This window comes from Trichoderma ghanense, assembly GCF_004382785.1.
Source record: "Trichoderma ghanense strain CCMA-1212 chromosome Unknown scaffold_14, whole genome shotgun sequence".
Lineage (NCBI taxonomy): Eukaryota > Fungi > Ascomycota > Sordariomycetes > Hypocreales > Hypocreaceae > Trichoderma > Trichoderma ghanense.
This window is the reverse complement of record NW_027395677.1, coordinates 202893-215336: the sequence shown is the minus strand read 5'-3', so window position 1 is coordinate 215336 and position 12444 is coordinate 202893. Positions and strand designations below refer to the sequence as shown.

The 12444-nt window shown below is 54.0% G+C and overlaps 2 protein-coding genes across 2 annotated transcripts; one reads left to right on the top strand and one right to left on the bottom strand.

Moving 5' to 3' along the window:
• Positions 1 to 471: 471 nt before the first annotated feature.
• CCMA1212_008952 (uncharacterized protein) lies at positions 472 to 795 on the top strand (the record flags this gene model as incomplete). The annotated part of the gene is made up of 1 exon (XM_073706054.1): positions 472 to 795. One exon carries the CDS (start codon positions 472 to 474, stop codon positions 793 to 795), a length of 324 nt encoding a protein of 107 aa, XP_073555496.1.
• A 199-nt stretch (positions 796 to 994) lies between these two features.
• On the bottom strand, positions 995 to 7007 carry CCMA1212_008951 (Ras guanine nucleotide exchange factor A; the record flags this gene model as incomplete). The annotated part of the gene is made up of 10 exons (XM_073706053.1): positions 995 to 1687; positions 1743 to 2306; positions 2381 to 2652; positions 3305 to 3347; positions 3413 to 4884; positions 5066 to 5281; positions 5372 to 5581; positions 5695 to 6019; positions 6450 to 6912; positions 7000 to 7007. 10 exons carry the CDS (start codon positions 7005 to 7007, stop codon positions 995 to 997), a joined length of 4266 nt encoding a protein of 1421 aa, XP_073555499.1.
• Between the last annotated feature and the right edge of the window lie 5437 nt (positions 7008 to 12444).

Here is a 12444-nt window from a genome sequence, read left to right as displayed (position 1 = left end):
TAATCCATCAAAGACCAGTTCCTTCAAATACACCATCCTCAGACCTGACACCGTCCCAAACATCACAAACCCCCGTCACCATCGTGAAACGTCTCAGGAGCCAGTTCTAGTTTCGAAGTCGCCTGTTTTCCCTCCTCGTCATCCTCCTCCCACTCCTTCTCTTTTCTTCCTTTCACTCGATATTTCTCCCATCTGTCACTCATTCAACCATAATTTGTTCTTTCTCTGTCTAATCTTCTTCTTAACATTCTCTTCCCTCTCGGAATAGGTAATAAAGGCATCTGTGACTGGCTCACATCCCGCCCAAGCACCTTACGCACCCATCGCCTCAACTCCACCACAAACTTACACTCTCACCCAAACCACCAAAACAACCACTCATATCCAACCTCGACCAACCTCGACCAAACCAAATTCCACCTTCTCTTCATATATTTAAAAAAAAATAATCGTCAAAAGGGGAGAAACAAAATGGGCCAATTCGACTGGTTCAAAAAAATCGGCGCAACAGACGAAGCCGTCGCCGTCCTCAACGACCAGCCCTACCTCTTCACCGTCCTCGTCGTCGTCCTCGTCGTCCTCTTCGCCGAGGGCGGCTTCCTCTACTTCATCCACTGGGCCACCTTTAAGCCCTCCCAGCGCAAGAAGAAGCCCGACGCCAACGCAAAGGGCGGCAAGCCTGGCGCCGGCGCCAGCAGCAGCAGCGGCGGCGGCGGCGGCGCAGGAGGCTTCCTCGGCAGACTCAGAGCTGGGGCCGGTTCGGACAATTCTCGTCGGGCGGCAGGTGGGAACTAAGGGGGCTTGAGTGTCGGGAGCTTTGGACGTCGGGGTTAAGAAGGGGGATTTGGAAAGGCACTTCTCCTGTATAGCCGATTCTGCGGCTCGTTGTTTCTGAGGTTGTTTGTTCAACGCAGGATGGAGCGCCCTTTGTTTCGCAACTATTCGCAATTACATGTTCCGGGGCGTTGAAGCACAGCAATCTAGTTTATTCTCCTCACGACTTATAAAAACTCACATCCACATCCACACAATTTGGCCACGATTGCCCCAAGTATTCTGATCCAGATTCGCTCGTACATAGCCATTCATCAAACGTAGTTGTAGATCCTATATCTATTGGCAGGGGGGCATAATTCAGCGTTGCAGCCTCCGTCGTAAAGAGATCCTCCATCGCGCCGCCGAAGATATAATTCACCTCATCTTCGGACTCGCGTTTTGTAGAGTTGGTTGACTGTGTCTGTGGCAGGCTGGAATATTGCTCGAGGCGGTCGGGGCCGTGCTGCTGGCGTAACGCCGGCGTCAACTCTCCATATCTCGTTTCGTCGTGAATAGCTGATCCCGTGGCAACCACAGCTCCTTCATCTCTCTCTGCCATCTCAACGGCTGGTAGTATATCAGACAAGCCTGTTTCAGGCCTGGGTTCTACAGCGTGCGACGCTTTCTCGACATCATGGCCTCTTCTTCTTGGCCGAGCAGGCGGCCTCATCCTCTTGGTCGTTGACAGCAAAACATGCCATATGCTCTGTTCAATACCTCTTACGACACGGTCGTATTGGTTGCACTTTTTGTCAGTCACGCGAACTGCGAATGAAGCCGCCTTTTGTCGGAGACTTGGCGACTCGGCGTTTCTCATTCGAGCAAGCGAAGCAGCAATGGTGGGCAGCAGAGCAGCTCTATCAGAAATGATCTGGTCGAAATCATCAGCTCGAGCCATGTCACATCATCTTCCTCCACTCAGATACCTTCAGATACGGCATGTTGAAGACAGCCGGCGCCAGCCGTGTCAAACACTCAGCTCGATTGCATTCAACCGTGGCAACCCCTTTGTGCTTCTTGGCGGATCCGAGAACAAGAATCTCCAATGCAGTCTCAAAAAGCTGCTGCAAACAATCTGAGAACTCAAAAGCCTGGGTTGCCCTTGGCGTAGATCTGTCCGTTGCCCGCTGGGGAGGCACCATTTTTAGACTTTGTATAAACTCATCTACAGCTCTCTGGTCATCCGGACTCAAACAGGCAAGGTAATCATCATCGAATGACATACCGTCCTGCTGCTGGATTTCAATGCCTTCGTCGGGCTGGCTGTCCCTCTTCCTCTTCGACGATCGTTTCTTTTTGTATGGCTCAGTTTGCATCGGAGTCAAGTTGACTTGACAAGTCACAGACTCAAATTCCGCCGTAAATGCATCTCTCTGGGTGACCAAGGTGGACGACAAGTCCGGATGCTCTATAGAGAAAGCTATCCGCCCCGGAGGCACGGCCACGCCTCTTTCTTGATGATGCAAACAAACTCCCACTCGGTTCCAAACCTACAATCACTAGGTCAGCTAAAAAGATCATAAGCCAAAAATCAGCCAAGTTGGTATACTTCACAGTCTCTCACCCACTCCACAAGCTTTGCAACCTGCTCCCTCTCTGACACCGGTTCACCCTCGACTGAGACATCAAGTTGGAAATAGCAAGAACCAGTCCGGGCAATCCACGGATGCTTCTCCTTCGCCAGCTTCAGCAAGTCGCTGCTTGTCTTTGGGAGCTTTGTCCCATTGGGAAGTCGCAGCTGCATTGAGCCTTCAAGTGAAAAGTTTAGGCGCTGCTCGCGGCTGGCAAGATGAAGCTTCGACAGGCTGACGCTGGCCAACCGCATGGCGTCGGTTCCTTGCAGTGGCAAGATTGACAAGTATTGGATACGCAGGCGTAGACCGACTTGCTAGACGATGAGTGCAAATATAAGACTGTCGACAAGGTATAAGAACCGAAATGTGAGGTGGACGATGATGCAGGGTTTGCCAATTCTCAGTGTCCCACCAAAGTTTCGAACTGGTGGCCATCACGCACAAGGTACCTTCCTAATGTGTCGTTCGTCACAGGAATTCGCAAGAGGAAGCTGTAGTTCTCAAGATGTGGAAGGAGCATTTGTCCATCGCCTTCCACTGTGCATTACTACCTAAGATAGGCTTTGTATATAGGTACCGTAAACGACCGCAGTGATGCCATGTGGTATGTGTCTGGAAAGGACCGGAATAGACAAGAAACAAATAGACAAGAGGAATAATAAAAAAAAAAAGAAGGAAGCAAGCGGAGAGAAATGAAAAGATCCAACAGAAAATCTCGCCTCTAAATGCTTTGCTGAAATCCATCCTTCGCCCAGCCTGCAGAAATAGTGTCGCTACCCAAAATCGAAGATGTCGTGTCGAAAACATAAATTACCCAGTCTTTTATCTGCCCGTGTGGTGACCTGTAACGCCTCGCGTCAACGTTTATTTAAGCCATGGAAAGATCTTCTTGGTTGGCTCCAGGCCTCCGCCACCTGACGACGAGCCCTCCACTTCGAGACTTCGTTGGTAGATCTCCTGCGGTTCTTGTTAGCATCTAGAGTCGAACAGAAGCAGCAGTATGGTTTTTCTATATGTCGTACCTCTTCATCCGTCGTCATATGACAGCCCAATATCAGCTCTCGAACGTTGTCGTTCTTGGAGAGGTTGGGATACGGCGAACCCTGGCTCTTCATGAGGGGCAAAAGGACTTCGCCAAGCACCTCAAACTTCTTCCAGTTGATGCGGTCGCCGTTGGGTCCAACAAACGTCTTGCTGCCCTCCTCGGCAGATACCAGGTCACGGCGGTGCAGAGGCATGAAGGGAATGCGGGGCAGCGGCGAGTTCTCCCAGGCCAGTCGATAGGCAAAGTGGCTCTTTTGGGTGCCCATCAAGATGACCAATCTCGCAAACTTCTTGTGAGTCTCCGGCGAGACCAGAGCTTTTGTCTGGGAAAGACGGTGGATGGCCGTCCCGTTGATGCCTGCCAGGACGGCTGCCAGGCCGTTGTAGTTGTTGAGTTGTCGAAGCTTGAGAGCAATGTTCATAAACTTCTCGAGAACGAGGGCGCGGTGCTTGGCCTTGTCCCGGAGGAGGATCATGTTGGCGACCCACTTGGCGACGTGGTTGAAGTGGTTGATCATGCGATTGACATTGTTCAAGCTCTTGCAGCTCTCCTTTTGGCTGGCCCCCAGGCTGACGTGTCGAACAAAGTCGCGAATGCGGATCGAGGAAAACATGATCCAGTCGATGCGGGTGAGCTCGTCTGCAATCTCATCGTCCTTGATCTCGACAAAGATGCGGTAGCGGAACTTGTTCATCGGCAGGTGATCGGTTGGGTCCAAGGTGGCGGCCTCCCTCTCGTAGTCCTCATAGGAGTAGAGCTGTATCTGGCCGCCGCTGCCGACTGCCCTGCTGAGGTTCTCAGAGCTTACCGACGGCCTGCTAAAGTTGCCGTCCTCCTCCCCAAACTGCAGCGCAGTCAATCCAGCCGGAAGCTCGCTCAGTTCTTTGGAGAGAATGTCACTGGCCAGCTGGTCGTCGGCGTCGTCAGCATTAGCCCAGCCCGTATCGTCATCCTCTATGACGTGGAGAGTGAGGTTTCGGTGCATCTGCCTGGCAGCAATGCAGAAGATTGGCTCCGTGGAAAGATATCGTATGAACTCGTCCAGGTTTCGGCGCGTCGCCAGACGGGCAAAGTCGCCGGGATACAGCGACACCCACTTGGCTACCGTCTCGATGATTCTAAGCTGAGTCGCTGTCTTGGTCAGGTGATGGGCCGTCTTGTCGTCCCTCACGCGATCCAGCCGCATGAGAATGGCGGAGAAGAGCTCGCCGGGGGCGGCAAACTTGCGATATAGGCAAAGGAAGACATCGGAGAAGTTGAGATCCGCCCTGGAGAGGCGCAACGCCAGCAGGCGATCCACCAGATCGTCAAAGGCCACGCCTGCCATCTTTTGCTGCTTTTCTACGACCACGTCATCGCTTCGCTGCAGGATGGGAATGTCGTCTGAATATCGACGGGAATCAGTGTCGGATTCGTCGGCGTCGAGGTAGGAGTCGGTTCCGCGGCCACCTAAGGGGGGGGGAAATGTCAGCGTGGGACCCACAACAACTGCCATCGATGCTCAAGGGTATAAATATCAAGGGTATGGATGTTGCGGTAAGCTTCCCCGTGCTCCGTAGTACTCCGTATTTCGGTCTTCCGTAGTAGGCAATATTAGCTGCATGGCAGCAGCAGCAGCAGCGGGACTAACCTCGGTGTGGACTCCTGGACGCCTGGTTCTGCACATGGCCATCTGCAACAGGAGTGCCGATAGATGGAGCCGCGAAGCCCTTGAGCAGCGAAAAGTCGGAGCTCGCACGATTATGTCGTCCTTCGCTAACGGGCCGCGCGCCGCTGGGGTCGGTGGCCTCCAGGTTCGCAGCAGATTGCGCCCTCTTGCGAGCAGCACCCATCTCGCCAATCTCATCTGCATATGAGGAGCTTCGTCAGTACGAGCACGTTTCCGGCAACCCCCCAATAGGGGGCATCATCGTGGAGGCCATACTTTGCAACGTACCCCTTCTATGGGACACCGCCGCCTTGAGGATGGCATGTAGACAGCCGCGATCTATTTCGGGGCTTGTCGAGGAGATCTTAAAGTGGGCCAAGCAGGTCCTGAAGAGGGTGTGGCTGGCCAAGTCATCGGGATTGATCTGTCGGTCCTCTTCCGGTGCCTCGCATTTGGTCGCGACCAGCATGGCGGGCATATTGGAATTCGTCAAAGCAGCTGCATCAGTACGTGTTAGCCCCAGTCGACCACGGACACCGGCGCTACGCTACGCAAGCACGTCTCGGTCTGCTCCCAGCCGCCATCGCGTCGGGACCGCTCGTCAAACATACCCAAAGTCTGAGGAAGCTCGCGAATGGTATCCTTGTTTGTAACATCGTATAGCACCAGGGCGGCGTCGACGCGGGGCACGATGTGGCCGTTGATTTGTTTGGGCCACTGGATGGGTTGGGGCGTGTTGAGCTCGAAGGAGTCCAGGTCCAGCTCGAGAAGGGTGATCATATAAGAGGCGGAGTCGACGGAGATGCGAACGCTGGACGCGGTAGAGATGGGCGGGCGCGAGAGGCCCAGGATTCGCTGGACAAACGTCGACTTGCCCACGCCTATGGCGCCAATGATGGCAATGTTGTAGCTATCCATGGCGGAGGATGGCTGTGTCTGAAAATGGCGACAAGTGTCAGCATGGGAGCGGTCTCAGAAAAAAAAAACAGAGGAATGTCTCATCAATGTACGGAGTGGCCAAGGTTGAGCTCTAAAGTGAACCCCTGGTTGGCTGCCCCGCGACAGCGTGCAAGCAGGGGTAGGTGAAGTGAGCACAACTAATTGGGTGGAGACGGAGTGCTCATGGGAAGTAAGATGAGGAGCGTGAGTGAGGATCAGATTGGTCTGCCTGTATGCAGAGCTGCATCAGACTCATGCACGCCATGACGCTCCAATTGCGTTGAGGCGGCATTTTGATCCCATGATTGGATTGGAGGAGGAAAATGGATATTTTGGCTCTTCCATCTCTTCTTCTTCTTCTTCTTCTTCTTCTTCTTCCTTCCTCTGCCTCCAGCGTGCAATTCTCGGATTTCCGCGCGCAACGTACCCAAACTGGTGTAGATCCAATGGTCAACGACTCTCGACGGGGAGGCGGCCAGTGTTGCTTCTGGTGCCCCTCCTGACCATGTCTGTTGCCGCGAGCGGCCTCGGGCGAGAAGAGGGGGATCTCAGCCAATGTCTCTGACTCAAACTCGAGATGCTTGTATGAGTCGGGAGCGACAGCGGTGGGGGTGTCTAGGTTTTGGAAGAAGGGATCGTCGACAATCGAGACGATGGAATCGCGGTTGGGAGTCGGAGGACGAGCGTCGTCGGAGGCGGTGCGCGAGGGAAGGCTCTGATCAGTGGAATTCGTCGAGACTCTGGACCAGTAGCCGCCGCTGCTCGAGGTGCTGGTCGTGGTGTTGCTGAGGTTCGAATCGCGGGTCTGGAGGACCGGAGGGCGTCGAGCTGTGGCGGCAGCAGTCGGGGTCTCGGAGTCGGGGCGCACTTGATTGGACCCGGAGGAGCTGCTGTCTGTAGCCATGTAAGCAAAGTGCTGCCGGGATGCACTCGGCTTGACCATTGTCGCAGTCTATGGACGCGACGCCGGCGCGGACGCGGACATGAGTCTACAGAAGCGAGCAAGATGATGGTGACGACAGACGAAAACGCCGACGGCAATGTTGAATGATGTGTTGTGAGTGAGAGGCTGTGACGTGGGTGGAAGGAGGGGAGCAGCAGCAGGCGCAGGGAGAGGCGGAGGAAGAGGGATGAGAGCAAAAGCGGGAGCAGCAACACGAGGGAGCGGAAAGGAGGGATGAGAGCAGGAGCAAGAGAGGGAGGTGACGAGGCAAGGAATGGGAGGCCGAGGGAATGAGGGCGCCAACGGATCTGGAAATGGGCCGATGGTGGTGAGGTGAGGTGAGGAGGCGGATAAGGGCTTTTTGGCTTCTTGCAGGCTCATGTTGGTGGTCGATGCGAATCCGTGCCATTGGGGCCGCTAGCGAGGACGAAGAGAAGCGCCTACTAGCCGTGCGTGTGAGGGCACCACTTACCAACACACCCGCACCCGCGAGGATCAAAGCGAAATGCAGAGACTGGCCGGGGAGAGACGCAGGCGTCGCGGCCGCGGCTATGGGAGAAGAGGAGGGAAGACGTGGCCGAGCAGAGAAGAGAAGGCGGATACAGTACGGAGTAGAGGATGGATGCGATGGGATGGGATCTGACATGGAGCGGCGGGAGCGCTTTAGCAGTGCTACCTTGGCAGGTAAGTACTTGGACCCGGGACTGCGACCCTCGGGGGTGCGGGTGCGGCACATGGACGGATGTACTTGTACCTGAGCTGGCAACGCCGGTAGCACAGCTTCGATTGCAGTCGATGCTCTTGGGTCTAGAGGTTTAGTGCCTGCAGGCCAGAGGGTATCGCGGTGGTACAGGTACAGGTAAAGGTACAGATACAAACAGTCAAGAGGCTTAGCATCACCATTGAGGGCCAATTGTCTGAGCACAAGGTGAGATAAAGACGGCAACCGGCCTCAGCAAAGACTCCAGAAAGTCCATGCTCTCCGAACAACGAACATGAACGCGAGCCACGGCCAAAGAACGAGCAGTGCCGCACCAGGCGGGTTTGGGCATAGTGGTGGCTAGCTCTATCGGTGTCAAAACGGGGCAAGACGAGTCGTGCTATCGAGGCTAAGAAGTGTCATCCAATATGGTGATGATTTTCCATCAAACTATCGAGTTTGGGAGTTCACTGCTACTAGTTGCTGATCTTGAGTTGTCAACATGGGTAGATAGATACCTCAAGAGACAACTGCGGCATGGTGTAATACAGGCAAATTACGGATAGCCAACAGGCAAAACGCAAAAGATCCCGCCAGCCTCGCGGGCATGAAACTTGCATGCTAAAGTTCTGACCACACTCTCGCTTTGGGCACACGAAAACCACACATTCCCAGAGAGGGGTTCGTTCCCTCTGCACCGCGGTTGCTGCTCATTGCTCCTGGGGACTAAAAGCACCAGCAACTCTGCGCATCCCCGGCCAGATTCGGGATGATTTCCGCTCTGTGCCAGCTTGGCACTGCTGGAAGCAGTAAAGCACGGCAGCCAGACGAGCGCTGAGCACAAGAGGGGGGGCGCAGAACAGACGAGCACGATTCGAGGGGACATGCTGAAGGATGATGATGCTTGCAGGCAACCCCGGCAGCAGGGGCCGTAAGATTGTACATGTACGGAGACGGCTGCAGCGAGCAGAGCAGCAACTCGGCGATAGAAATTGATACACGTATACTATTATATAGGTACGCTCAAAGCCCGAGTCATGATACCGCTGCAGACAGATGCGGCCTGCGGAGCGTATCGAGCAGCGCGAGCTCATGGGAGACGGTGGGGGAGCTCGCCGACCTGGCCAAGGCAAGGCCTTGCTTCCCTGCTCAGTCCCCGTCAAGTGTGGGAACACGGGATTGAGAACATGGCACTGCCTCCGCTTCTCGTACGTCGCGGCGATGATTCAGTCGATCTCTGTCAGTTCTAGTTGTCCACTTGATAGTGGCATCTTATAATGGAGACTATGATGCCATACGCCGTAAAGAAGAGACAACTTGAAGAGCAATTGCTCGTGTTAACCCCTCGAGACACTAAAACACATTGAAGTAAGACGCCGAGCCTCGTAATACCATAGATGAACTTCCCATCAACACCCATAGGAGTGCCAACCATCCCAAACAAGTGCCACAGACGCTGCACCCACGAAGGCACCAGCACACCGATATATGGATGCATCCAAGCCCGGTCTTGGCTCTCTCTCTCTCTCTCTCTCTCTCTCTCTCTCTCGCCAACTCTCCCACTCTTTCTCGCCAACTCTCCCACTCTTTCTTCCCAGCATCTTCTCCTCGGCGACCCCCGCACCCTCGACCGCGTCGTCTGGCCCCCAAAGTCCCCGACTCAGATGCCATCCCCAAAACCCTCGTCCCGCCCCCTTCAAACAAAGACGCCACAGCGACGCACTGGCGATGGCGTTTCGAGCTGCCCACTTGTAGCGCAGCGACTGCCAGTCGTGGGCTAGTCGTAACTGCAGATGCTGTAACCAATCGGGCCTCTCTCTGTCATCTCGTGTCCTCCTCTACCTTTTTTTTTTTTTTTTTTTCGTTCAACCTCACCATATCCAGTGTCTTCACCTTTTGTGATCCATTTCACAGCAGAAACCGGTGAGCATCTGTATCAGCAACGCACATTCCGCGTCAGAGCCCACGTCCTTTGACAATCCCCATCCACACAACGCGACTCTCCCGTCCAATGTCATCCATCACCCCCATCCATCTCCGCCCATCTCCATCCCAAGGCGGCAAGGTTCATCACCCACGCGGCCCCTCAGAGCACGTGGAAAATCTCAGGGAATTTCACGTGGGCCCCGACGGGCCACGCTTCGCTGCGGATTCATTTGGCGGAATCGCGCCAAGGGTCCATCCATCCCGTTTTAACCTGCCGTCAAGCTACGAGCAGTAGAGTCGTGCTCTCAATGGAGACGGCTCTCATCCTCCGGTGAGAACTGATACCTCGAACCACCTGCCTAGGTACCTACCTAGCCTGTAGTAGCGGCATCACCCAGGTATCCTGAAGATGGACGCTGATGAGATCATCGCAACTATCGCACACCTCGTCGGCCAACTCATTCATCGCCCAAGGTGTCACAGGATCACCCTGCCGGCGCGGAAGTTGGGATCGGCAACGCAAAAGAACCCCACCCCTCTCTGCTGACCAAACGAAGCGCAGAAGCTGTGATTTGATCTCGGGCCCGGCGAGGCTAGGATCTGCCGCGATTTTATTCACCTTGCTTAGTCTCTTAGTCTCTGAAACTTTGATGGACAACATGAGAGCTTACACAAGCATTGAACGAGCATCTGCCAATAATCAAGCTTCCCTGCCGAGGCCATCAGAAGCTGGAGGCAGGTCGTTTATGATTTTGCTGATCAAGCTAGCGGATGATCTTTTCGGCAATTTCAACGTCGCTCTTTGACCGAACCCCAGATCCATGTCTCCAGCTCTGCGGAACCTCGTCCAGAGCCTCGTATTCAGGGAAGCCCCTACCCGGCAATCAAGTCACGCGATCCGGTAACTCCCTGCCAAGCGGCCCGCAATCACCAGCGATTGCGCTTCATATGGAGCACATGGGAGGGGCCTTGGTAATTCAATCGGCGGCATGCTGTCCATCGTGTCATTTCAAGCCCTGTCTTGTTCAGCTGTGAATTGTGAGGAGCCCAGTCATTGGACAAGGTTCCCTGTAGAGCCCAAGTGGTAATACGAATCTGCCGGCCGACGGTTTGATGAGCTTCATCCCGCAAATGAGCAACTGACGAGGTAGATGTGAAACAACGTCTCTCTGAGACGGCACTCCTATGATTTCTGGAGATGGGAATACTGTGAGCCGATGCCTGGATAGGTAGGTAGGTACACGTGGTTTGTTTGCATGCAGCTCAAGCCAAGCCCTGCAAATCCTCACGCGGTTTCATTCAAAACTCGTGCCCTGGAACCAAACTGCCGGCCCCGTCTGGATTTAGGAAAGATCTTTGTGACCTATATCTACCTTCAATCTCGCCATAAAGTTCATGCAGTGGTGAACCAACAACATCAAAGCAAACGCAGGGCCACTGCCGGACCGTTGGGCCATGAGGTATGCTCGTGTTTCCAAGCTCGGGATATTTCAATGCCTCCGGTAGTAGCTGTAGCTTCTGTTCGCGAGACGTATTGGTCTTGTAACTCTGTACGAAGCACAATCACGCTGCCCATTGCATTCGGCCGTTGCGATCATTTCGCCATTGCCGAATGAGGACGCCAGGGAATCCGATTCTCTGGATATTTAGGGATCGAGGGACCGGTGCACTGAGTGGCTTGTCCATGTCGCGCGAGTACTGTCATGTACAAGGAGATTGCGACCCGAGATTCTGTCTTGGATCCTCCGTTGCTTGTCCAATGTCCATCATTAGATGGATGAAGCAAGTTGAATGTATCAGAAATGCTTGTTATTGGAAATCTGATCGAGCAGTATCTCGTGCCCATTCCTAGCGTAATGAGTATCTCGTGCGAACCCTCGTGCAGCGTCTTGTGGCCGACATGAAGATACTTGACGTGATAAGCCTCTGTATCTTAGCTGAACAAGTGATTCTGTGATTATACCTCAATGCATCAAGAGCAATGCCAACCGAGCTGAAGTCATACTCTTGATGCATCGAGGTATAATCACAGAATCACTTGTCCAGGCACTCCGGCAAACAGCGAGAAAGCAAGTCACTGACGAAAAGCTCAGTGACGCCAATGAGGACCTTTGGCCCGGCGGGATTATCTCATCGTCCAGCCGCGAAGTTGCACCCCAGCTTGAGTGAAATAAATGGCCGAATCTACCTCTGTCAAATATGGTGAGATCTGGCAGATGGTCCTTTGTAGATGGGAGATCGACGGAGGACGGAAGGGTCGGCACATGGGGTTGTCGGTCTCGGGGTGAAGCGGCCGATGCGAGGTATTCTTTCGCCGAGATGCCAGCCAAGTTGGGAGGTTCAGCTGCGAAAGACGATGAGATCTACATCGTTTCAAGGCTCTTAACAATCGAAGTTTTGACGACGAAATAGAACTGGAGGTATGTATGTCAGTCTCTCCCATTGATCAAGGAGCAATGACGTCTGCCACCGTTTCGTCATCAACTGATGGAAGCTACTTTTACCGACTCGCATCCGGTGATGCTCCATTGGACCCCCAGATGATGACAGCTGAATGATGGCCGAGAGCTAAACACCATATGCGAGGCAGCTGAAATATGTCTCTGCACAGCCAAATCGACGCACTCCTCTGTCAGGAACCGATACCGGAAGACATATAAAGACTCACATGTGACGCGTACCCTGATGTCGCCTCAAGCGCTGGTGTAACTCACAAGCTTGACATCAATCACAGCTTCCACCATCTGGACAAAGAACATGTACAGCAATTTCCTCCATCCATCGTCGAGGCTCACCAATCCGCCAACTCACGGATGCCCGGTCCGCCAGCATCTCAACCTCAGCTGCAGACAC